Genomic DNA, 27,416 nt, shown 5'->3' on the forward strand with positions numbered 1-27,416 from the left:
GGTCCAATAATAAGCCCTGTATGGGGTACGTTAGTATAGATTGTACCTTGGGGGACAGAAATGGACTCCTACTGTACCCCTATTTCTGACAGTGTATGTGTCTAAATCCCAGAGGATTATTCTCACTTTATTCACAGTTAAGACTTGATCCACTTTTAGGACAGTATTGTGTCTTACTGGCCTTTCAGAGCTTCATTCATGAACAGGGGAAGATCAGAAACGTGTCTGATAAAATACCGCAGTGAATTACTGAACTTTATTAATAGATGAACTGAATGATGTCATGTCAGTGATGATGTAATATATCCTGGATAATTTCCATTATTAACCCACAAATGTCAAGCAAAGTCACTTGGTGTGAAAGAGAAACAATCGACTGGATCAACAGGGAACTGAAAATTAAACATTTTTACAATTTATCAACAAAAATGACACTAACCGCTATATTTGATCAAGCAAAACAGCAGCAGCAGAAGTTTAGAAACCCTGATGATAAAAACAGAAGAGCTGGTTTATGTCACAGATACAGACACACACATTCATACAGGGATAAAACGCTTTCATTTTCTGTGAATATTTAACATGATAAAAAGGTCAAATAAGAAACATCAAACTATAACGTGAATCTTTGGTTTTTATAAAATGATTCCTGTGTAATTCTGAAAATGATCAGTCAAACTCAATACACAAACAACAGGCTTTAGAAATTCACTAGCAATCTAATAATTATCTCTATAAATTAAGAAACATCATCATAATAGCGGTAATATATTCAGCATTTTTCAGCTCGATCAGTGAGATATGAAACAAAAACAAGTATCCCATTATCATGAGTCATCAGGTGAATCCCCGGGAATCCCGATCATTAATTGGGACCTGCCACAAGATGGCGCTGTTTTAGAATCTCTTGATGCTTCAAATCTTTCCTCCAAACAATCAGAGAAAAGCTTCAAAGATTTAAGAGGCTTCATTTCTCCATCCCTAGAGTAAAGTAAAGTGAGCAAAACCAAAACTGAACGTAACCCACAAATGAATCATTTCCTGAAATTGACATTTATATCAAAGATCAATCATTCATCTAATATATCAAGTATCCTTATAACAGCCCTTATAAACCAGTTCATCCGTTTCAATTTCGAGTTTTTTTAATAAAACATTTTTATAGTAAAAACAAAGCTTTTGAATTATGAGCCGTATAAATATACTCAACAAAAAAACACATATACAAGTCTGCATGTTTTTTGTAAACACACACACACTAAATCATAAATCAATGATAATTGAGAGAGAGACAAATAAATGTGTAATGGAGTTTAAATAATGCTTTGGGAAAACACCCATTTGCTGTTGGGTCACTAGCATTTATTGCGTGAAATTGCGGGTCTCTCATCTCTTAAGGTGATGATACACAGGGCAACTTTTTGAGCAATGTTGCTGGCCAATTTTGCCGAGCGATTGTTGCTTGGGCACTTTCCCATTGAAAATGGGCAATACACTTCTATCTTGATAATTTAGATCGGTCGTGGGCCCTGTGTCTCATCTCATCTCACCCGTTGACGGCAACATTGCCCAAAAAGTTGCCCTGTGTATCATCACCTTCAGTGTTGGCAAGTCTAATCAGTGATTGCTGCATTAAAACTGAGTTTATATTGTTTTCAAGGGCAACGATGCGCTTTTATAGGCCTACTACACATAAGATTACTTCATTTGCCTGTCAGTTCCTTGTTCTGTCCGTCTAGTCAAATAGGTGATATTTGCAATGATAAAATGGAAAGTGTGTGTGTCTGTGTGTGTGTGTGTGTGTGTGTGTGTTAACCTGCTTGTGAACTCCAAACCTCTGTTTATTTAATTTAAGACGTCTGAGCAGCGCTGATGAACTGTACTTTTACCAGCTTTTGGTCGTGTGTGTCCCAGGTCTGTGTGTTAATTCGGTTTGTCATGTTTTGTGTAAAAAAAAAAAATAATTAGCATAGCTCTTTCTGTATTTCATTCATACAAAAATATGTAAAATTATGGTTACTTAAGTTCTCTGTATTAGTGTGAAGTGATGAGAAATGAGAACAGAGACAGTGTTTTATATTTGATTTCTTTAATGAATGCTTTATTTTGAGTTTTATTCCACTATATGTTCACGATCACCTTGTAAGAATGTATATTCAGCAGTCTCAGATCTCTCGCTGCTGACTTCTGAGCAACGATGATGAACTGTACAATATCCATCCACACAAACACAGTCACAAATGTTCCCCAAAAGCCATTTCACGAGTTCACACTTACAAATAAGCAGGATAGATTAAATTGGTAAATGTATTTGGCGTGCTGTCCGGGGAGAGTTGGCCCGAACGCAGAGTAGCTGTGAATAGCAGAATAGCTGTGTCATCGTGAGAGGTAGGGTATCACCAAAGTGTGTGTAGCTTCACAAATCCAGTCCAGGCAGAGATCAAGTCACTGGTTTATTTTTAATAATCAACTCAAAACTCCAAAACGTTTTAACCAAAGGCAAAGCACTCTTGCAGCTTCTCTGTGTGTGCTCTCTAACAAAAACCAGTCTTTCTGTTCTCAGATCATTAGGCTTGTTTGAGATGCTCCTCGCCTGAAATGCAGTCGAGAGTAGAGTAGGCGGCTGCAGTGAGAGGAGGAGTGTAAAAAGCACAGGCAAGCCGGACAGTTCTCTCTTCTCGCAGTGGATCTGACACCTGTGAGACCAAAGATGGATATCGCGGGATTCACGCTTGTGCACAGTGTTGCTAATAAACTGGATGTAATTTAAGTTCTGTTGCTTTTATATGAGAATAAATATAATAAACAAGACACCCAAAGTAGCCTACTTATTTAATTCTGTTCCAAATATTCCAAATGTTTATCAATCTTTTTTTCTTTAATACAGACATAGGCTAGGCTATGTGTGTTTTTTAGTTTTTTTATAAAAAATGTATTGCATAACCCATAGAGATCGCACTGTCAGATAGTTTGGGAATATTCACACATAATTGATACACATGAAACATGAAATCAGAGTTTTAAAATCAAACATTTTAAAAGAGAACAATAGCCTACATCACAGTTGTTTAAACCAATGAACATTAAGCTGTGTCGTCAGCAAGTCGTTTCCCATCATGCTTTTGATCAGCGCAGTCGGTGGAGAGAAACGACTGCAGAATTCGACACGTGCGCCTTGCGGTCGCAAGAGTTTTTTGACATACGTCAGCATGACATCAGAGCAAGGCGGACCGCACTCGGACACATTTCTAACCGGCATGCTTGCGCTGATCACCGGTGATCGGTTCTGCGCAGATTTTGCTCATCTCAAACAAGCCTAAATGTCAGCTTTTCTCCTTCACTCAACAACAGCTTCACTTCACCCCACCGCTGAGGAACCTAGGAACTGTAGTCCAGGACCAGGTGGCCATCTTGGTTTGTAGTCCCCATTGCTGCAACCACCACATCTTGCCTCTGTGACAGACCCTCTCACGATGCCACATAGCCTATTATTTTCTAAATTGGGATGTTTTAGATGTAAAAATCTTGATCACATTATAATTTGACCTCAGATAACATTAATAATTACCGGTAATAAATAAATAAATATATATATATATATATATATATATATATATATATATATATATATATATATACTGTATATATATATTTTTTTTTTTAGTGGTTCATGACTCCTTTAAGGGAGCATCTTCATTCTCTTCTGCTTTTTTCAATTATTTAAAACATAGTTTTAATTCATACTCATGTTTTTATTCTATAAGCCTTAGTTAATTTGCTTAGCTTATTTGTTTATTTGCCCTTTTGAGTTGTCTAGTCAGATTGTGCCACCCTCACCGCATATGTTGTGGTTTTCTGTGCATCATCATAATGCAGTCAGTCAGGAAACCATTATTGTGCTTTGCACGACACTGATGTGAAACCTTTTCTCTTCTCTAGATTGTCATGACAGATCTGACATGACTGAATATATTGTGTTGTGTTTGAACAGGTTTAGCTTTGGTAATGATCAGGTTTTCTGCCAGAAAATGCACACAAAAACATATCATTATTAGTTTGCTGTTTATTTGATCAGATCTCTCAGTAATACATTTATCATTGAAGACATCTGTTGACATTTTTATTTATTAATGAATTATGTGCCATAAAATAGTTTGCATTTATATTTTCTCTTGAAAACAGATTTAAAGCTCATAGATAAATATATAATGTCTAAAGATATACAACATAATGATATTCAAGTATATTTGCTGTTCTTTTTGAGCTCACTCTTTACATGTAAAAGCTGCAGTTATGTAAATCATACCACTTGAACTCTAATCTTTGAATATTGGTTATATATGCTGAACTAATAAACATTGCATTAAAGAAGTGATTTGATATTTAACTGAATATTATTGTCAAGCACAAATAACCACACAAACCTGAACAATCACCACACCATTAATGACTGGTTTGCTGTTTATAAAACTGGCTAGGTTTACCACATCATCTCAGTTTCTCTGAAGTGGAAGTGATCAGGCCAACAGGAAAAGACATCTGAGGCACAATTTGCTGTTTTAATATGAGACAACTATAGCAGTGCTGATATAACTGGCAACGTGAAGTTCAGGGACAGGCCTATATTGAGTTAGATTGTAAAATAAAGCAGAAATAGATGTCATTTAGCTGATCTGTGGCTCATCATAGATGCACGTTTCGCTGCTCTCCATCCTTTCTGCTGTCCGCGATGGTAAATGATTCCTCCTGCGATGACTGTAGTCAGAAAAAACACAAACACAGCCAGTCCAACACCACCGAACATCAACACACGCTCCGTCACCGTCACTCCATCTACAGAGACAGAAGAGTTATTCATATTCATACACTTAGATTTAACTTAGATTTAGTGCTGGATCAACATGTTACCTGTGATGTCAACAATGTCTTTTGACTCTTCTGTTACAAAAAGACCTGTAAATATAATCAGTTTATCAAACAAACACACACAAAAAAACTTGTTAGTTGTTAGTTGTATGGTAGAGTGGGTTAAGAAGAGCTTCTGTCCCATAGTGTCGGCCCAGATTCGGCCCACATCCGGTACGTGTGGAATCCATGTGTACCAGTAACCAGATCTAGGCAGACACTATGATGCTGTCTGGGGTAGGCTAGTTATTAACTTTAAGTTGTCCTCTGTGTAATATAAATGGTGCATAATGACATGTCAAGGCCTTTAGTATTTTTCAAGTCAAGAAAAAAAAAACGTATATTATATACATACTTAAAAAATGTAATCTAAAATGGTAAGATTTTAATTACCCATAATTATGATGAGAAAACTGAAATCTGGTACCTTCAATCTCCAGTCTGATGGGTTTGTCGAAGTGCATCTCTGGAGCGTCAGACTTTATTCCACAGAAATAAAGTCCTGAATCTGATTCTGTTACTCCAGTAATAGTTAAAGAGACTCTGGTGACCCAACTGTCTGCTGTTATTTTCAGACGAGTTTGGTTCTGATTGTATTTGATCTGGAGTTTTCTCCCAGTTTTGTCTTTCTTTGCAGAAATCAGTATATTGAGTTGTTCAGAATTGAGGTGAAACCAGGCGACTTCATATCGGTCTATCATGCTGCAGTTCAGAGTGATGTCTTCTCCCATCCGAAACCTTAACAGATCAGAAGATCCTCCTACTGACAAATTGATAAACACACATTCTTTTAGACTATGTTTATGGTTATTGTATTTGAGGTTGATATGTTAATTTCATGAATGTTTGAAATATAATATATTTACCACTGGATGTGATTCGCATAATCCAACAAGAAAATACACAGAAGAAAATGACTTTCTCCATTGTGTCTGTTCATAAAGGTGTCGATCAAACTAAGTTCAGCTCAATGCAGAGTCACTTAAACCACAGTTTCCTCTTCCTTTACAGAGAAATATAATGCACTGTATAATATAGTCTCAACTCAGAGAGTGTTTCACCCTCACTTTTATTTATTTATTTATTGCATTAAAGGGATAGTTCACCCAAAAATGAAAATTCTGTCAGTAATTACTCTCCCTCATGTTGTTCCAACCCCGTAAGACCTTCGTTCATCTTCCGAACACAAATTAAGATATTTCTGATTAAATCTGAGAGCTGGATCACTCCTCCATAGGCTTCTATAGACATTATAACTTGCTGGCCCAGGAAATGTATGTACTTTTTGTGCGCAAAAAAACAACAACTAAAATAACGACTTTATTCCACTATTCATTTCCTTCTCTGGGCCTCGAGTTTTTTCACGTAGTATCTGCGCAGCGCTTCTGTGTTGTACGTCACACACATGACTAGCGTCAGCCAATAGTGAGCCTAGGTGTGACCAGCATGTGACGTACTACCCAGATGCACTACGCAGTTATACTACGTGAAAAAACTCGAGGCCCAGAGAGCAGGAAATGAAGTCGTTATTTTTGTTTATTTTTGCGCACAAAAAGTATTCTTGTCGCTTTATAAACTTAAGATTGAGCCACTGTAGTCACTCGGACTATATTAACAATGTCTTTAATACATTTTCTAGGCCAGCAAGTTATAATGTCTTAGTAGTCTATGAAGGAGTGAGACAGCTCTCAGATTTAATAAAAAATATCTTAATTTGTGTTCCGAAGATGGACGAAGGTCTTATGGGGTTGAAACAACATGAGGGTGAGTATACTGACAGAATTTTCATTTTTGGGTGAACTAACCCTTTAAACCTCCATATAATGTAAATCCCCATGATAATCTGATGTAGTTTATTAATTTACAATGCTAGCTCTATGAACAGCTTTAATGACATGCTTTTGTTTCTGAAAAACTCAATTTCAACCATATTAAAAGAGAATTAAAAAAAATAGTTACACATACAAATCATTTCTCTTCCTGTTTTTCATGTCATAACATGAGTTTGAATGTATACTGTAACTTTACACAGATCACTTTATCATATCAGGCTCGTGTTAACATGTATTTTTTAAATGTTCTATTTAAACTTTCAGAACATTGTGCATATTTTCTGTTGTTCTTTCTGTAAACTGAGAGAGAAAGTCCATCTCTTTGAAGGTAATGACAATCAGGAAGCTTACGCTGCAAGTTTGAAAAAGTCACTTTGGCTTTCAACACCATCAATGATCAAGGAAAGATTCTCAAAACATTTCAAGCAGGTATAATTGTTTATTAAGATATGTTTAAATATACAGACAGCAGAATGAAATGACATACAGTATAGAAAATATGAACAACATTTTCCCTCTTATACCCCAAGAAAACCGATGTTAAACAAACAACTGAAAGAAAACCAGAGTGATTGAAAAGCATAAGAAGCGTCTGCTCTGTATTCGCTTTTGCGGTATTTTGATGTCATTCACCGATCGGTCTGTGCAGCGCCGGTTCAAGTCGAACAAGCCTCATGTCTTTGTCATGCGTTCCCTTGTCTTATGTGTCATGTTGTCATTGGTTAAATCACATAATTCCCTCTCGCACAACAATTAAGATATGTTGGTAGATGATGCGTGTCACACACCTATAGCTGCAGAAATATGCTGAACAAATCCTCTGCAGATCTGATGGATCTAACCAGTGTCGCTAGCTGTCCTGGGCCTGGTCTCCATTTAGATTCATTTCCTGTAATTCGGCCTCTTCGTGTGCTGTCCTCGGCCTCTGTCGACGCTGACATGTCCTGACATCAAATTTAAATAAAACTATCAGAGACACCACCCCCAGAGCCACCAGAGCCCCCACCCCGAAACACACTCCAACTATCGAAGGTGTCTCTACAGCTGGAAGGAGGAAAAGTGGGAAGAGAGCACAATTATTATTTTTAAAGTGTTTTTCATTTTTAAACTCACTGTTTAAATATTTTGTAAGCCTCTCAATGCCCCCTGCTGTACTTTGTTGTTCAGTGCTTGGTTTGAGCAGTAACAGAATCCACCAGAACAACACAAACAACACAAACAGTCCCACTGCACCAGTCAAACCTCAAGATCTACTGCAGGACGACAGCACTTTATTTTCTAAATGTTTTTAAATCACTGCTTAAAGTTTCTGTATCTCTTAATGTCTCATGGTTTACTTACTCGGTTGTTCGGTGTCCCCTAGACCTCCCTTTGAGCCTGATTCTGGACTAGATACTGTAGAGAATATTAAAAGGTTAATCATACAGTTTAGCATCAATTTTCACTGTTCAAATCATGATTAATAAACCTCAGCTGTTCAAATGCAGTAAAATATTTCTAAACATCTTCTCTGACCTGTGACTGAGACTGTGATCGTGATCCAGGTTTCTCCCTTTGAGTCCAGAACTCTGTATGTTCCAGCGTCATTGGCTATAAATGCTTTTATGGTCAGAGTCTCGTCACTGGCATTCAGTCGATCACTGTTGTTGACCCCGTGATATCTCCTCCAGACCTCCTTCCACTCTCCATTGGAGTTTCTCTCCACTTTATCAGCACTTATCCAAAGAACATGCAACTTCAGATCTTCTCCTTTCTTCACAGAGATCTCATCTGAGGAGGAACAAAAAGACTTTATTTGTTATTTTATTTGTTGGTATCATGCAATCAATGCTATAAAAGCACAATTTAGGAACTAAATGTCACAATTTACAAAAGCACTTCTGATGCTCTGATCAGTTTTACTTTACCTTGAATATGAAGATGGTATTCACTAGTTTTTTTGTCCTGCACATTGTGATCAGCATCGTAATAGACTGTCAGAAAGTATGTCCCAGCATCACTGAAGCTCAGATTCCTGATGATCACGTCACATGCTCCTTTTTTAATTACTCGGCCTCTGCATTCTTCAGTCTCACAAACAACAATGTTTTCTTTTTGCTTATTTTGTAATTCAATCTCCGAAATCTTATTGCCCTTAAATGCACATGTTAGGGTGGCGTTGTCTCCCTTTTTTCCTGTCACAGGTATAAATGTAGAGGTGTTTCCTACAGGGAGGATTCCTGCAAATACATACAGTATAATATTCATTCAATACAAATTATTAATACTGGAAAATACATTTGGTGTTTCTGACTATTCTCTGTAACTGAGGTCATTATAAAGTATTCTAGTAGAGTTATTTTATTATTTCTTTTGCTCCAGATATTTCATCACACAATATCTGTGAACTGATGCTGGAGTTTCTCCAAAATGTAGCATCAGAAATGCCTGCATTGTAAAAAGTATTGTGTAATAATGTGCATTAATTGCCTTTAAGAGCTACATTTCTTATGATGTAGGGCCAGATTTACTAACAGCCTGCACCAGCACAAACCCTCTTTTGGCGTTAAAACTACTGATTTACTAAAGACACGCAGAGAAAATTAGCACTGAAAATAACTTATTGTAAATGCATTTGTAGGAGTTTTCCAGTCGGACACAGTATTTATGGGAGAAGAGTATTTAAATGAATTGAAGGTGATTTATTAAAGGTAGGGTAGGTAGGATTTTTATAAAAAACTTTTTTTCAAATTTGTTTAAACTGTCTTTATATACCAATACATAATTAAAATGTAAGTGCTCTGAAAAAGAGAGTATAAAAAGAGAGTGACTGTAGACCCTTTAATCTGCAATAAACACAGCTCATTATTTCCATTCACTCCCACCCCCTCCCTTCTGAACTCCTTCCAAAGCCACGCCCCAAAAACACATGAACGCGCGACGCCGACCGCTCAGGCTCAGCTGGAAGACGCATTTATTACCTGAGACGAGTGGAGAGGAAGGAGCGCAGTACATACAGTGACATCATGTCAGAATCACATGTAATAAAATACCTAACTTTATCACTATGAATATAAACAAATAAGATTCATTTTAGTACTCACTATCAAGCTAGCATATCGATACTGGTAAAGTTTAAAATATAGGCTACTTTGTTTGATTCGGTAACGAGCTATATTTATAGCTAACGAGCTATATTTATAAGGCAAAGCTAAAAACAGGTTGCATTGATACACGTTTTTCCATTACCATCAGTTACACTGTGATGAAGGTGAATTTCATGTAAGATTCATAACATATACGGTGTTTTGCATGTAAGAGTTTCCATGATGAAAGCATTGTTGACTCTGATGAGGAGTAAAGTACACTCCGGAGACAAGTACCGCATCGTCGGTTCAAGGACAGGTCCGGGGTCGAGGGCGAAGCAGAGGAGGTCGTTCAAGAGTGCGGGCAGGGTCCGAGGAAGTAGTTTTTGCCTTGTTTGCCTTCGCTGACTGAATATGCAGGGGCTTTGAATTTTGAATGCTCTTTCTCTGCCATAATTTTACTCTTCATAGGTTCCGCGCCTCTCTTGCACTCCTCAAATCAAACGGGTGCGCGCGCATATGGGCAGATCTAGCAACAGGGGTGGTAGCCATGGTTGCGAGAGTGAGTGACAGTCGCCCAAACCAATTAATTGTTTCGTCCCGAATGGAAATAATGAGCTGTGTTTATTGCAGATTAAAGGGTCTACAGTCACTCGATTTGTATACTCTCTTTTTCAGAGCACTTACATTTTAATTATGTATTGGTATATAAAGACAGTTGAAACAAATTTGAAAAAAAGTTTTTTATAAAAATCCTACCTACCCTACCTTTAAGTTTTCTGCTCATCAATTTACTGGGATTTGCATCATTATTTACCACCCAAAAAAAGGCAGTAAATAATGGTCTTTAACTGGACGCTAATTTGCACTGCTCTTGGTAGATTGCTTTGGTCATTATGGAAATGAAGATCACGAGCTGAACTTTACACTCCCATCAGCACTTTTATGAGATTGCGCTCTCACATTAATTTGCCCTGTTTAGTAAATCTGGCTCATCTGAAGTAAATCTGGCTCATTGTCATGGCTATAGCATTGTTTTTCCAGTATATGAACTTAGGATGTTTGCTAAATACCTACAAACATAATATGGTGTTTTTATGCTTTAGTACAGACAAAAAAATTACAAAGAGCACCTTTACTATTTACTATGTTTATGACAATAATGTAAATCTGTAGCTGATGTGTCAGTGCACTTACACTGAATTCCTGAACAGTGTTTATTAAAAAAAGTACACTAGAATGAACTGCAGAGATGAGTCAGTGATGTCATGGTGTGTGTGATGATGTAATATGAAGAGAAATGTACTTGATCAATCCACAAATGTCCACTAAATTCTCTTGGCTGAGTGACAGGACAGAGAAACAGTAAGAATAACTCCACATGAAACTGAAAATTGAAAACAGTTAAAATTGATTAAAAAAAAATGAACTGACCGCTATGATAGACGAAGCAAAACACCAGCGGCAGAAAACTCCATCTGAACCTGAAGAGAAAACAACAGAAGAGTTGGCTATACATCACAAACACATTTATTAGTGGTAATACAATATAACTGACCGTAATACAGCCAACTCTACATTTTCACTGTTATTGTTACTTAAAGATTTATCATGTGAATATTGAACTTGATAAAACTGTCCAAGTAAGATCTGCATGACAGAAACATCAAACAACTGTAGCAAATTAGCTCTAAAGAAATATTAATGATCCTAACTTGTTATAATTGATTATGATCCGTTAATATAATTAACTTAATGTTGTAAATTAATATTACAATCAATGAACCTGTTTGTGCCGTGAACACTCAGTGTTAATTGTTTATTAATTCTAAGAAATGTACATTTCTGGGGAAGGGAAATGTTTTTATTACTGTACAGTACTACTAAGAGCAGTAACCAAGATCTATGATCTCCAGTTATGAGCTTGAGACACGGACAACTTTACATGTGACACGAACAAGACCTTATTAACTAGACTAAACACTTAAACTACTCTAACACACACACATACATGCATACAGTTTACCAAGGGAAAGAGAGCTGAAGCAGAATACAGGAGAGCAAGAAGTTATAGCATTATCTGAAATTCAGCAGATCAAGAGCCTTGAGCAAACCATCAGTTTAGTTCTAACACTCCCTTCTTTAAGGGGAGATTTATCAAATAATGAGACTAAGTTTGATACTTGCATGTCTCGCCCATTTGAATTAGTCTGTTCTGATGCAATTTGTTGAGGCTCCCCCAGGTGAAAAAGATGTAGTATTAAATGTATTAAAAATATACTTGAAATACAAATAGTATGTTTATAATACATTTGTATTACCAACATGCTTATTTGAAGTGCATTAAAAATATATTGAATTGCATTTTAATATATTTCTAAAAAGTATGCTAGAAGTACATTGGTAATAAATATATGCTTAATAATACTTATAAGAAATATGCTAAATACCAGCATAATTTTAATATATTTTTAACAAATGCACTAGAAGTACATTGGTAATAAATATATGCTTAATTATACTTTAAATAAATATGCTAAACACAAGCATACTTTTAATATATTTCTAACAAATGCACTAGAAATACATTAGTAATAAATATATGCTTATTTATACTTTTAAGAAATATGCTAAACACAAGCATACTTTTAATATATTTCTAAAAAGTGCACAATAAGTACATAATAAATGTATGCTTAATTATACTTTTGCAAAATATGCTAAACACAAGCATACTTTTAATATATGTCTAACAAATGCACTAGAAGTACAATGGTAATAAATACAGTATATGCTTAATTATACTTGATATACTTGAAATATGCTAAACACAATATTTGTGTGAAGTTTTAGTGTATTTAAAGAAAACATACTTATGTTGCTCTTACTTAAAGTACATTTTATGTGTAACTTGTGTAAGAACATAGCAAAATGATTAAGCTTTTAGTGTGTTTAAAGTACTTTAAACACTTAGGCCTAGTGCAATATATTTGTAATATTTATGTATTTATCATTTTAATATTTTTTTTATTTTTTTATTTTTTATAAAAGACCAACTTCTAATGTATTATAAACATTTGTCAAGTTTATTAAGCATTGCAATATAAGCACTTAAAATTAATGTTGTTCACTTTTACTTGTTTGTAGGCTATACTTGTAAAGGGCTAGGCTGTTGTCCATTACATATGTTTTTACTACTGAAATTCCCACAAGGATATGAACATCATATTATTTTGATTTGCATATAGATACATTTTCCAAAGATGTTTAAATGTTGTCCAAAAATATGTTGTAGGCTACTTGTTTAAATTTGAAAAATACGAATAACACACGTGACTAATTCTGATTGGTTCCGGCTGAACGGCTGTGATTGGTTCTTGCTGTGCGTATGTTCCTTGAATGTGATTAGATTTAGAAGTCTAAATTTAAACTGGAGCAATGTGTTTCTTTAGAGGACTTGGAGGAAACCACACGATTCATATGGATTAGGTGATGTTTTTTTTTGCGATTAACTTTCTTAAATGTTTTGCAACTGCTTAAGGTTGAGTGATCATGACAGCATTTAGATTTTTTTTTTTTATCTAACGTTAATAGAAAATGTAACTGTTAGTGTTGTTTTTATTTTTTCCCCCATCTTCAAGTTTGCAAGACGTGCGACATTTGGAACCTCATTATGTTGTGATTCTAGGTTTGTATTACATTTACATTGTCTCTGCCAGTCTTATTTTTACTCAGTGTAACAGCACGTCTTTTTCAGTTCAGCTACATTCAATTTGACCAATCAGAGCCAAGCTTTTCAAGTCGAAGTCGAATCAGACTCGAAGAGATGAATACTGCTATCAGAAGTAAGTTTTAGTTGCTGTTTGCATAAATAAATAGCTCACTGTTTTTTTGTTTGTTTTTTCCTAGTTGGATAGGTCTCATGCATTTGCTAATATGACGTGTACGTGTATGGGGCGCCGTTTGTAAAGCGGCTCACGCTGAAAATAACAGCAACGTGTTGTCACATTTAGCTTCAAACAATGTTTAAAAAAACTGGTATGAATTTTTTGACGGTCACTTTTTAGCACATTTACAACAATATTTGTCAACTTAGAGATATTTTAAATAGTTAAATCTAAATATTAAATGTTACACTTAAATGTTAAATCTAAATGCTAAATCTAAATGTTAAATCTAAATGTTAAATCTAAATCTAAATGTTAAATCTAAATCTAAATGTTAAATCTAAATCTAAATGTTTCGGGTGAAACTAAATATAGGCTATAACTAATATGCAAATTCAAAATGGCGGTAACCGGAAGTGCCAAAATAAAAGCGCGAGGAAGTAAGTGTTTTGTTTATAACATGGTTTAGTGTCAAAAAACGAATAAAAAACATCTCATCCGAGGAAATGGTCTCTTGGACATGGATTATCGTGATAATAACTACCTAAAATAATAAACACGTTTGGAGAAACTGTATTTGTATATGATGACAGAGTGATGACATGAAATTCAGTCAAAGTGAGCCCCCTCGTGGCTGGCTATTATGGCTACAGCCTACAGGTCAGAAGTCCCGCACTTTTCATAAAAGTGACACTAGCCTACTCTTCAAATACAGTTTCTCCAAACGTGTTTATTATTTTAGGTAGTTATTACGATAATCCATGTCCAAGAGAGACCATTTCCTCGGATGAGATGTTTTTTATTCGTTATTTGACACTAAACCATGCTATAAACACACACTGACCTCCTCGAGCTTTTATTTTGACACTTCCGGTTTCCGGCATTTTGAATTTGCATATTAGTTAATTATTTAGTTTCACCCGAAACATTTAGATTCAACATTTAGATTTAGATTTAACATTTAACATTTAACATTTAGATTCAACATTTAGATTTAACATTTAGATTCAACATTTAGATTTAACATTTAGATTTAACATTTAGATTCAACATTTAGATTTAACATTTAGATTCAACATTTAGATTTAACATTTAGATTCAACATTTAGATTTAACATTTAGATTTAGATTTAACATTTAGATTTAACATTTAGATTTAACATTTAGATTTAACATTTAGATTTAACATTTAGATTTAGCATTTAGATTTAGATTTAACATTTAGATTTAACATTTAGATTTAGATTTAACATTTAGATTTAACATTTAGATTTAGCATTTAGATTTAGATTTAACATTTAGATTTAGCATTTAGATTTAGATTTAACATTTAGATTTAGCATTTAGATTAACATTTAGATTTAGCATTTAGATTTAGCATTTAGATTTAACATTTAGATTTAACATTTAGATTTAGCATTTAGATTTAACATTTAGATTTAGCATTTAGATTTAGATTTAACATTTAGATTTAGATTTAACATTTAGATTTAACATTTAGATTTAGATTTAACATTTAGATTTATCATTTAGATTTAGCATTTAGATTTAACATTTAGGTGTAACATTTAATATTTAGATTTAACATTTAGATTTAGCATTTAGATTTAACATTTAGGTGTAACATTTAATATTTAGATTTAACTATTTAAAATATCTCTAAGTTGACAAATATTGTTGTAAATGTGCTAAAAAGTGACCGTCAAAAATTCATACCAGTTTTTTAAACATTGTTTGAAGCTAAATGTGACAACACGTTGCTGTTATTTTCAGCGTGAGCCGCTTTACAAACGGCGCCCCATATATGTCTAATACTTACGTTAACCGCTGTAACATGATGCTGATACTGATTTCTAGCAACTTCAGCACTGGGTATACAGTCAAAGTCTAAAGTCTTTGATAAATGTGTTTAAAATCTACGTGGAGAGATTTGTCTCTGTCTTAAAACAACTATAAAACATTGTCCAATGCATCTGCAAAAAACAGAATTAGTTATTATAACATGTACAACATGACATTAATTTTATTTGTATTTGCAAATGAAGCTGTATATTTATTTCTGATTACCTGAACATTTTGGCTTTATTGTTATTTTGTAAATAATCTTTGAAAAGTTTTATAAAAAAAACTGACCAGCCAATTATGGAAGTGTGTATTGATTTGGTGTTTATATTTGTTCAAGCTTGACAACCTTATTGCCTTTTTGATAACTTTCTATGGCTGCATTTACACTTTTTGACATTAACATGCGACCTGTATCCGGAAGTTGTCCACTTACACATTTAAAAGGCAAGTGTAAACGCGCTTCTTTATTTGCAATCAATTTCCAATCAGTAGGCTACACACTTCCATAATTGGCTGGTCAGTTTTTTGCAAACTTTTCAAAGATAGTTTACAAAATCTTATTATAGATTAGGCTAAAGATGATAGATTTATTATAATGATAGAATGATGATAGATGATACTCAATTATTAATAGAGTTAAAGATGATTAATTTGTATCATCTTTTCTCCTATCTGGTGTCCTGCTTCAGACCTAATTTATGCAGGAAACAGAAATCCGATCAGTTATCCAGATACAGAGGCTACTTAATGTGAACAAATGTAAACGCGCCATGCCTGACTGATATATAAATATATATGTATGTAAATCTCTCTCTTTTTTAAAATATTAATATTTGTTGTTTTTCAGACCAGCTGCTATAGAAGAAAAACTGAAATCTGAGTGCAGTGACAAGTAAAGAGTAGAGTAGTAAGTATGGTTTAGTCTCATATCACCTCTGTTATAGAGATTTTTGAATCAGGCTTATTGAAAGGCGATTCGGTCAGTCTTGGTAGGAAAATGTTAGCAAAATGTCCATTTTAGGTGTCTAATTTGTGCTCATTCATGTAAAAACCTGTTTATGTAATTGATTTTTGGGAAAGCTGCAAGTCATTTGTCCTGGCTTACAATATTTTACACAACTTCTAATTTTCTTAAATCTTTTTAACAGGTGAAGTGTATGTGTTTCTGTACATCACTTTTTTTTGCTCTCAAAGTCAAAGGGGGCTGACTAAAACATTAATGCTAAAAATAAAGATTAGCATTTGTTGTACATTATAATTATTATTCTTGTTGGCTGGGTTTACTTTTTCAGTTAAACAGTTAAATTGCCCTTTTTTGCTGTGATACAGTGACATACCATGTAGACTTCACAGTTGTTCAAGAGATATTTTATTAACTCCTTTTCTGAATTACATTAACATTTTATATTGAATGTCTACTGTTAAAATATGAACTAAGCATTACATGCCATGTTAAAGAATTCCATTTTTACCAGGCGAAAAAGACTTACAATTAAATGTATTAAATATGTACTTAAGTATGTTTTTAGTACAAAACAAATGTACTTTAATGCATTTATAATACATTTAACAGTACGTCTTTTTCCCCTTGTACAACAGAGGGAAATGTCAAAACATCATACTGTGTTGTAATAAAAAACGTCTAGGTTATTATGACCTCTGTTCCCTGAGAACAGGGAATGAGACACTGCATGGATGACGCTATGGGGAACACCCTCCATGTGAACCGGTGTTTAAAAAGCTGTACAATCACGGCAATAGAATTTGACTGGCGACAGCCTATGACACTACTAGTGCGAAGTATTAAAGAGGTGCCTAGAGAACATCGTTCCCCAATAGCATCATCGAAGCCGTGCAAGTTCCCTTTTGAAAGGGAACAGTTACTTTTTAACAGGTTGATTTTGCTTTAATATAAAAATAAACTCCTCTTTTTCCCCTTTCACAGACACTGTGATCAATCAATTCCCAACACGTCTGAGGTGCGAGCACTGATTCGAAGGAAATGCAACAATGAGGCAAACTCAAAGACCAATCACTCCAATTCACTTGAAGGATGAAGATGGTTTGAGCTGTAACAGTACTATATCTGTTTGCAGCGATTAATGACTGCACTTTATTGACTGTAGTTAGGTTTATGTAGTTTTTTTGTTGTTGTTTATAATACCTCTGCAGATCACTGTATTTTATGTTAAGGTTTTTTTTTTTTTTTTTTTTTACAGTTTACATATGCTGCTGTACTGATGTACACTGGGTGTAGTACGTTGAAGTTTACTAGCTTTCAAAGTGTGTGTGTGTGTGTGTGTGTTTTATACAAATATTTTTTACTGTGTTTTACGGAATGATAATTTTTCACTGTATTTGTAATATATTAAAATATATTATTTTCATACTGAATGGTTTTATAAAAATTTATTTTTATTATACTAATAGTGGCTCTTATAATGTTCTTCTAATACATTATTAATAAGCTGATATTATATTTAAAATATACTGGGAACACATTAATGTGAAGCTAAAAATATACTTAAGCTGTAGTTCTAAAACATAAAGTGTATTAAAAACACAATTTAAAGAAGTGCTATTAAATTACACTAAATGTACTTAAAATATGTCCATTTTAACACAGTTAAGTATATTAAAATATATTACTATTACCTTAAAATTGAACGTAAATACATATTAAAGTATATTTAAAGTTGTCTCAAAATAACACATTTAATACATACTTAATACTGTACGCTTAAAATACATTAAATATATCAAAATAAGCACAGTTTAAATATATTTCCTTTTCACCTGGGTTTCCTGCTCTCTTGTGTCTTTTAGACGGATGTTTGATTTTTAGAGTGGGCTTTAAAGCTTATTGGTTAAATGTAACACATAGTAATGTGTCTGATAGTCTCAGCCGTTACACTATCATCTGAATCTTCGGTTTTATAAATGATTCCACTGTAATCCACAGACTCAAAATGATCCGTCAAACCCAAAGTCAATGGACAAACAGAAAGTTTATTAAATTATTTGTCCTGCTATCCTCTCATCGGATTAATCAGTTTAGAATAATATAATAATTATATTAATAACCCACAAATAAGAAAACAGTTGTAATCATCATAATCACACAAATGGAAACATTCACTACACGGCTATGACTCATTTACTTGTTATAGCAGGTTTAGTTTTCCACAAACAGACAAAACTATTGGTTTGATAACACAAACTTGCACAGGCTGGGTTTATATTTAAAAACATGAAAACTTACATGGTAAACGTTTTGAACGAGTCTTTTGTTCTGGTGTCCAAATGTGTAAAACCACAGCAAAATCAAAACTGAAAGTTTTTTACACACATGTGAGTGTTGTAGGAGTATGAATATGTCACTTCCCACTAAAGGTGGAGTCTAACTGGTTATTATTGTCCTCTACCTCTACCTTGTTCAGAGTTTAAAACATGTCGACGTTTAAACTGTATAATTACACCAGAGACACTTTAAACCACAAGTGTGTGTCCACTTCCCAGAGCAAACTAAAGCACTGAATGATAGTCTCTATATCAGTTCAGTTGTTCATCTCCTCTTAGATTTACTGAATCAAACCACTCTGTGCAAACATGTTGTTATGTGGGAAGTGTTAGCTGTGTTGTGTTGCCTGTTGCTCACCTGTCACCTGAAGGAAGCCATTTTAACACTGTCATCTCTACAGTCCCTTTCCTTTTATAATGTAATAAACTTGACTTTTGATTGGCAGCCGTTGGACTTTGTGTCCTTCGTGTTGCTTCTGCCAGAGCTGTAAAAAATTAATCATGAGTCTTATCATTTTCATTTAAATTTAAAATATTGTGTATATTTTATACATATTCATAAAATTGTGGTTCAGTGTTGTATAAAAAAATAATGAGAACATCAAGAGATACATTTTCCTAATTTTGTTTTTAAGGAAACATACACTGTTTTGTGGCTTAAATTGAGGAACTGATAAACCTGATAAAATGAAGGAAGAAGGGCTACCTATTTATTTTAAGAGAATTCGCTCAATTATGTGGTTTTATTTAGAGACACCATTGTTTGTTCCCAGCATGCTTTGCACATGGCTGAAAATGGAGAGTAAATCTTGAAAGTGTTATTTTATGTGTTTTTGAGTAAGGGAAACATCTGCTAATGTTTAATGTTCAGTTATGTTTGACATTTGAAAGAGTTTATATTATGTAAAAGTTTTGATCGTTACCACTGTGCAGAAGAGTAGGGCTTATGGTTAGGTTGTGAATAAATGTATATTACAAGAAAATGGAATGCGTTGTATTGTTCACTGATAATTTTGCTAATAATGTAGTAACAAAATAGTTGTGATAATAGCAGCATACAGTGTATTAAATGTACAATATAGTCAAATATAAACATTTAATTTCCATTCACTAAACCGCATGGTTAAAGTTATAATAAAAAAGCTTATTTCACTAAAAATATTAAATTCATTGTCAGAAACTAAATAACGATTTATGCAGATTGCATTAAAGAAATCAAGCTTTACATTTTTTTTTTATTAAATATCATGTATAATATTGTTACCATAATTTTTATTTAAGTAAATAGAACATAACATTTTTTACAGTGTAAAAAAAAAAAAAAACTGATGTATAATGCAGTGTAAATGTTCATGTGTGTTGTATAAATATATATTGCAGATATATTGACAGAATCCTCTGAAGATCCTCTGAAATCAAATTACAAGTGTTATTTGTATAGTTTATTTGATTGGAACCCTTCGGTATAAATGATGTTTTATGCTTTCAGACATTGGTGTCTCTTGATAAGAGCCAGAAACAGCCGAAGCACAAACACTGAATCCCATATAGACGACAGCCGGAAGAGCTGGGAAACAGAAGCTGGATCCCAATATGCATAGGCCCTACTATCCACCCTAAATAGTATTGACAATTACTAATGTCACATACTATTTAGGATGGATAGTATGCACATTGGGATCCAGCCAAACTCTCTCTGTAAAGCTCTTTTTTACAACACGAAACAATCTTTTACATGATGAAAAATCTCCAATAAGAAACATCAAACTCTAATATGAATCTTTGCTTTAATAAATTATTTCAGTGTAGCAGTGACAATGATCCGTCAATGGCAAACATAAACAACACGCTTTATTCAGTAATTAATGACCCCACTAATAAAGATCATCAGCATAATCATAATCACATTAAAATGGATGATTCAGTTCAATGGACTATAAACACGTCGACTCATTTCCTTCTCTAACAGGTTTAATTTCCCACACGCAGAAACACAACTATTGGTATAATAACACAAAAACACATGGGCTGTATTTATATTTAAAACATGAAAACTTGCTGAAGTTCTGAATCAGTCTTATTTAGGCTTTAGTGATGGGCGATTCTGAAACACTGCATCATGAAGCTTCGAAACCTTTATGAATATTTTGTTTCGAGTCAGTGATTCGGAGCCTTAAACTGAGGAAGTCACGTGATTTCAGTAAAAGAGGCTTCCTGTTCATTACGGCATAACTGTTTCGAAACGTTTCTTAATATCAGTGTTTTTCATGATGTTTCATGATGATCTCTGTCAACCATTAATCAAGTGTCTGTGGGGTTTAGCTGATCTCTCATCAGTTTTATACATTAGTATACATTTTAATTAGACATTACTAAAATTAGAAGGAATAATAGTAGGCTAGTTAATAGTTTTTTTTTTTTTTATTTAGTTGAGCCATCCAACAAAACAAGCCCTGAAAATTGATAAAATAACCCATATTATATAGACATTTGATATTTAATCTTATTAAATGATTAGTTAATTGCATTTGATAGATTTTACCTTTAATAAATCATTTGCTATGTGTTTGCAAAAGCTGTTTTCCTGCACGTTTGGTTTGTGTTGCAGTTTCACTGTTCGACCAGCAGGAGTCGCCAGCGTGTGGCGCTTCGAAATAATAATAATATAATAATAACCTTTATTTTCTATAGCCTAGTGCCTTTAAATGTACATCTCAAAGCGCTGTACAGAAACAATTAAAACAACAAAGATACAGCACACAAAGAGACATAATACATTGTAAAATAAACATAAAAGACAATAAATCAATTAAAAGCTAACTTAATAAAATGAGTTTTAAGCTGTGATTTAAAAATACCAAAAGATTTAGCTTGCCTAATCTCAATCGGTAGAGAATTACAAAGTTTTGGAGTTAATGAAGAAAAGGGGGGGGGTCCAGAAAGTGTACCACTCCTGAGGGTCGCCATTGATTAGACCATCTGTCAGCATGCCATTGAGCCATTGACTCCCATTCATTTTGGCGTCACTTTGACAGCAAATAACTTTACATCTGAGGCGTTTAAAGACTCCATTTGTCCATTATTTATTTCTAAAGAAACATGACAATGTATAAAAGGCTCCATTACCTTGTATCTTACGTTATGGCCCCGTAGAAGCAGTTTTTGTAAAAATAGGCTAACGATTGCGTCATACCAACGCGACTCTCTGTCGCACAGTAGAGAGATTACCGTATGGACAGGAGGAGAAGCTCGCGGGCAATCGGGGGGACGTGGAGGCAAAATGACAAAATAATTAATCAGAATACTTAGCAAAAGTTGCTCCTGCTCCTAGCTCATGGACAGCCCCTACTCATGCTCTCCGTCTCTGCGAGATTCAGAAGGGAATGATTCAGATTTCTCTCGGCACAGCTACTAGAAGACAGACGGGCTGCGTCACATCTACGTCGTCAAGCTCAGTTTGAGTCTCCGCAGTCGCTCAGCCATCAGGAAGTGAGAGCTTCTAATTGACTTCACTTTTCTCCGTTGAAACCTATGGGGTTGCTGTGTCCAGTTTATATACTGTCTATGGGTGTGTGTAGAGAGAAAGGCCTCATTCTGAGGTGATAAACACATAACGGTTCATTATGTAAGGTCTTTATACTGAAAACATAGTTATGTTTATGATATTGCATTTCTGTCAACAGATCCTCCTAAATATTACACAATGCACCTTTAACTATACGGAAATATGTTTTTTTTTTTAAAGCTTTTTAAAAGTTATAGCGCCACCAATGGCCCAATCTCCATAAACGTGTGCATGCTTGTTTAAAATCATGGGTTTCATGCTTTTGTTCAATGTCATGAAGATTTGAGTTTGTTTAGGAATGATTGGCTGTTGGTACACTTGGACTTGCCCCTTCTCTAATGACGCCGTTATAGCTACACAAATGCCAAAGTTCAAAATTTTTTCAATAATTAGTCTATTGATCAGGAGAGTCCAGAGAATTGTGCTGCAGTGGTTTTATCAAAGTTGAGTGAAAATCCTAGGACTAGTTTATGAAAGTAGGTTTTTCAATTAATCTTCTAAATGTTTTTAAAAAAAGTTTAAAGTATTAAAGTTTTGATTGACAGCAGTCCTAGTGGCCATTAACACGCCTGTGTCCCCAGTGCCTGATATCTGTCTAATCTCTCACAGGCCTCTAGCCCTTCTGGCTGTTAAATAGCCAGACTCAGAATATGTTTCAGCTTTCTGAACACTAAACACTGCTTTACAGTTTGTGGATTTATATTTATGAGTATGGCCCTTTGAGTATTAGCATACTGAGCAGAAATGTGAATAAGTAGTAGTCGCCTATACCTATTAAGTTCAGGATATCTTTAGTCAAAGTTATTAGTAACCAAAAAAATAAGTATAGGCCAAGTTAACTAGATCCAATTCTTCTTAAAAGGTAAAGTATAATTAAATACTAGTTGAATGAGCATTCGTGTCGTGTCTAAAAAAATAACTAGTATCTAATTAATTAGCTGTAGTATCTTTGTAAAGGTACTTTTAAATAATAAGCACTATTATCTAATGGAATAGATACTAACATCTATTAAAAAAAAATAAGTACTAGTAGCATGAAAATTGTTACGACTGCTCGGAGACACGAAGGTAGAGATCCAAATGCAGCTTTAATGAAGGGGCAATCCAGACACGTAATCCAATAAACAGGCAAAAGGTCAAAACACAGGTAGGCCGTCCAAACAAACAAAACAAACAAAAACAACAGGGGTCAGAGGCAAAAGGGTAATCCACGGAACAGGCAAGAAATCCAAAAACCAAGAGACAAGAAACCAGGGAATGCAGTGCAACAACATACAAAACTTCGCAGTGTGTGAATGAGTGAACATGGTATAAATAGGCTGAGACTAACAGGGTGATGAGACACAGGTGAAGAGACACAGGTGAATGCAATCAGAGATGATGAGTCCGGGCAGTGAGTTATGGGAAATGTAGTTAGTGAGTGAATAGGAGAGTCTTATGTGGAGTGCCCTCTGGTGGCTCTCAAGGGCACTCCAGCTGGTGACCATTACATAGCCCCCCCTTTAAGGAGCGGATTCCAGACGCTCCTAAAACTGTCCAGGAGGGAGGTGGAGCGGAGGCGGACCCGGGGGCGGGATGGAGGGCCAGGCCCGTGCAGCGGAAGAGGAACTGAAGACTGCGGCAGGGCGGAAGGCCAGGGCGGAGCCGGCTGTGCAGGCGACCAGGGCGGAGCCGGCTGTGCAGGCGACCAGGGCGGAGCCGGCTGTGCAGGCGACCAGGGCGGAGCCGGCTGTGCAGGCGACCAGGGCGGAGCCGGCTGTGCAGGCGACCAGGGCGGAGCCGGCTGTGCAGGCGACCAGGGCGGAGCCGGCTGTGCAGGCGACCAAGGCGGAGCCGGCTGTGCAGGCGACCAGGGCGGAGCCGGCTGTGCAGGCGACCAGGGCGGAGCAGGCTGTGCAGGCGACCAGGGCGGAGCAGGCTGTGCAGGCGAGGCTGTGCAGGCGACCAGGGCGGAGCCGGCTGTGCAGGCGACCAGGGCGGAGCCGGCTGTGCAGGCGACCAGGGCGGAGCCGGCTGTGCAGGCGACCAGGGCGGAGCCGGCTGTGCAGGCGACCAGGGCGGAGCCGGCTGTGCAGGCGACCAGGGCGGAGCCGGCTGTGCAGGCGACCAGGGCGGAGCCGGCTGTGCAGGCGACCAGGGCGGAGCCGGCTGTGCAGGCGACCAGGGCGGAGCCGGCTGTGCAGGCGACCAGGGCGGAGCAGGCTGTGCAGGCGACCAGGGCGGAGCAGGCTGTGCAGGCGAGGCTGTGCAGGCGACCAGGGCTCAGGAACAGGAACAGACACAGGCTCAGGGACAGGAACAGACACCGGCTCAGGGACAGGAACAGACACCGGCTCAGGGACAGGAACAGACACCGGCTCAGGGACAGGAACAGACACCGGCTCAGGGACAGGAACAGACACCGGCTCAGGGACAGGAACAGACACCGGCTCAGGGACAGGAACAGACACCGGCTCAGGGACAGGAACAGACACCGGCTCAGGGACAGGAACAGACACCGGCTCAGGAACAGACAACGTGGCAGCGGCTATCTCTGCTGAGGGCTCAGGCGTGTCGGCGACCATCTCTGCTGAGGGCTCAGGTTCAGGCGTGTCGGCGGCCTTCTCTGCTGATGGCTCAGGTTCAGGCGTGTCGGCGGCCATCTCTGCTGAGGGCTCAGGTTCAGGCGTGTCGGCGGCCATCTCTGCTGAGGGCTCAGGCGACGTGGCAGTGGCCATCTTGTCCGAAGACACAGGCGTGGATTCGGCCATCTTGTCCGAAGACACAGGCGTGGAGTCGGCCATCTTGTCCGAAGACACAGGCGTGGATTCGGCCATCTTGTCCGAAGACACAGGCGTGGAGTCGGCCATCTTGTCCGAAGACACAGGCGTGGAGTCGGCCATCTTGTCCGAAGACACAGGCGTGGAGTCGGCCATCTTGTCCGAAGACACAGGCGTGGAGTCGGCCATCTTGTCCGAAGACACAGGCGTGGAGTCGGCCATCTTGTCCGAAGACACAGGCGTGGAGTCGGCCATCTTGTCCGAAGACACAGGCGCAGAAAGAGGAAGAGGAACAGATTAAGTCTCGGCGGGACGAGACTCTTGACCGGCGGACATGACGTGAAGCTCAGTCGCTGGATCGGCTGACGTGACGTGAAGCTCAGTCTCTGGATCAGGATCAGCGCACTCTGAGCTTGACGGGACCAGCGGCGGCGAGGGCTTTGAGCTGGGTAGGACCAGCGGCGAAGAGGACTCTGAGCTGGGCAGGACCAGCAGCGAAGAGGGCTCTGAGCTGGACAGGACCAGCGGCGAAGAGGGCTCTGAGCTGGGCGGGACCAGCGGCAATGAAGAGGGCTCTGTGCTGGACGGGACCAGCGGTGAAGGCTCTAGCTTGGCGGGCATGTCGCTCTCAGTCTCAGGGGCGGCGGTCATTTCGCATACTGCCTTGGCTTCGGCAGATTTGGCGTGAAGTGCGGGCTCGGCTGGACTGGCGCGAAATGCAGGCTCAGGCATGGCTGACATGGAGAGACGGCTCGGCGGATGCCAAACTCACATAAAAGGTTGAGCCGCTCAGTTGCAGGGCCAAGTCAATATATTGACTCAGAGTCCAGCTAGGGTCATGCAATGGCATAAGATAGCTAAGCGGTTCAGATAGTCCTCCCCGAAAAAATATCATCAAGCATAACTCTTCCATGCAAGTACGGTGAGCAAGCTCCAAAAAGTCAAACACGTACTTCTCTATGGTTCAAACTCCTTGACGGAGAAGCATAATTTGTGCTGCTGGACTCATGGTGGTCATCGCTGCTGGATCTTGGTATGGCGACGTTTTCTGTTACGACTGCTCGGAGACACGAAGGTAGAAATCCAAATGCAGCTTTAATGAAGGGGAAATCCAGACACGTAATCCAATAAACAGGCAAAAGGTCAAAACACAGGTAGGCCGTCCAAACCAACAAAACAAACAACAGGGGTCAGAGGCAAAAGGGTAATCCACGGAACAGGCAAGAAATCCAAAAACCAAGAGGCAAGAAACCAGGGAAACCGCTCAGGAATGCAGTGCAACAACATACAAAACTTTACAGTGTGTGAATGAGTGAACATGGTATAAATAGGCTGAGACTAACAGGGTGATGAGACACAGGTGAAGAGACACAGGTGAATGCAATCAGAGATGATGAGTCCGGGCAGTGAGTTATGGGAAATGTAGTTAGTGAGTGAATAGGAGAGTCTTATGTGGAGTGCCCTCTGGTGGCTCTCAAGAGCACTTCAGCTGGTGACCGTTACAAAAATACATAGTATTATGTTTTAAGGATTAAATGATAAATAGGCTTGCCATTAGCAGAAAGAGCAGAGTCGCTTGTATTGTCACATGCAGTCAGTGTTGCCAAGTCCTCGGTTTTCCCGCAGATTTTGGGCAACTTTTAAGTTGTAGTCGCAGGTAAAAAAAATTTCGGCGGGTTGTTTTCCACCCCTGTATGTACACTTTAGACTCTCCAACACCCCAAAATATCCCTCAGAATCACAAATCCAGGGGATAATTCGGCCGCCTGATGGAGAAGAGCCGATGGTTTTTTTTAATGGGTTTTTGGTAGTTTTGTAGACTACATGGCAACCCTTCCTTCTGTGTTTGTTTCCTTCCCTTTCTTCCTGCGTGTGTAGAAAAGAATGTTTTGGGCTGATCTGCATAAACTGAACAATTTCCGTAAATAACGCTCCGCCAAACCCAGTGGGCAACTGATGTTGAAAAGACATCAACTTGATGTTAAACATCGACGTCAAAAAACAGGTCAAACACGAGCCTCCTGCAAGCTCAGCTTCCGTGATTATGGTATTGTATATTATAATACAGATTTTTTTGGCAATTGGTTATTGCCCAACTCTACCTTATGGCATGCTTTAAATGCTGATTTTTTTAGCTAATCAGTAATGATACATTATTATCACTGTTAAATGGTTATTTAACAATTAGCCTATTCAGTCCTGCATTAAGAATATCAAAGGTAAATACCAAATGCTTTAATAAATAATATTTCTACTCA

General features: G+C 37.2%; 2 protein-coding genes across 4 annotated transcripts; both read right to left on the bottom strand.

The window, feature by feature from the left end:
* Positions 1–4,044: 4,044 nt before the first annotated feature.
* Positions 4,045–5,885, bottom strand: LOC311300348 (uncharacterized protein). Of its 2 annotated transcripts, XM_084424602.1 has the most exons (4): positions 5,772–5,885; positions 5,333–5,668; positions 4,909–4,953; positions 4,045–4,833 (listed from the first exon to the last, which is right to left on the bottom strand). In XM_084424602.1, the coding sequence occupies exons 1-4, from the start codon at positions 5,830–5,832 to the stop codon at positions 4,661–4,663; spliced, it is 615 nt and encodes a 204-aa protein (XP_084280728.1). In that variant the 5' UTR covers positions 5,833–5,885; the 3' UTR covers positions 4,045–4,660. The 2 variants fall into 2 exon arrangements, with proteins under 2 accessions (XP_084280728.1, XP_084280729.1); XM_084424603.1 differs by lacking the exon at positions 4,909–4,953 and having other exon boundaries at positions 4,051–4,833; positions 5,772–5,872.
* Positions 5,886–7,159: 1,274 nt separating this feature from the next.
* On the bottom strand, positions 7,160–18,913 carry LOC311300317 (uncharacterized protein). Of its 2 annotated transcripts, none has more exons than XM_084424553.1 (6): positions 18,797–18,913; positions 11,237–11,286; positions 8,645–8,956; positions 8,253–8,507; positions 8,079–8,132; positions 7,160–7,781 (listed from the first exon to the last, which is right to left on the bottom strand). In XM_084424553.1, coding segments are annotated over exons 1-6 (867 nt in total). In that variant the 5' UTR covers positions 18,799–18,913; the 3' UTR covers positions 7,160–7,587. The 2 variants fall into 2 exon arrangements, with proteins under 2 accessions (XP_084280679.1, XP_084280680.1); XM_084424554.1 differs by having other exon boundaries at positions 7,168–7,681.
* Positions 18,914–27,416: the final 8,503 nt, after the last annotated feature.

The sequence above is a fragment of the Rutilus rutilus genome (assembly GCF_951802725.1).
Source record: "Rutilus rutilus genome assembly, chromosome: 11".
NCBI lineage: Eukaryota > Metazoa > Chordata > Actinopteri > Cypriniformes > Leuciscidae > Rutilus > Rutilus rutilus.

Excerpts from the sequence above, each read along its gene's own strand:
- LOC311300317 (XM_084424553.1), bottom strand. Across the intron at positions 8,133-8,252 it reads GATCACAGTCTCAGTCACAG|TATCTAGTCCAGAATCAGGC; the intron begins GTCAGAGAAGAT and ends TATTCTCTACAG. Across the intron at positions 7,782-8,078 it reads AGGGGACACCGAACAACCGA|CTGTAGAGACACCTTCGATA; the intron begins GTAAGTAAACCA and ends TCCTCCTTCCAG.
- LOC311300348 (XM_084424602.1), bottom strand. The coding sequence starts at position 5,832 with ATGGAGAAAGTCATTTTCTTCTGTGTATTTTCTTGTTGGATTATGCGA. Across the intron at positions 4,954-5,332 it reads CATCAGACTGGAGATTGAAG|GTCTTTTTGTAACAGAAGAG; the intron begins GTACCAGATTTC and ends TTATATTTACAG. Across the intron at positions 4,834-4,908 it reads AGACATTGTTGACATCACAG|ATGGAGTGACGGTGACGGAG; the intron begins GTAACATGTTGA and ends CTGTCTCTGTAG.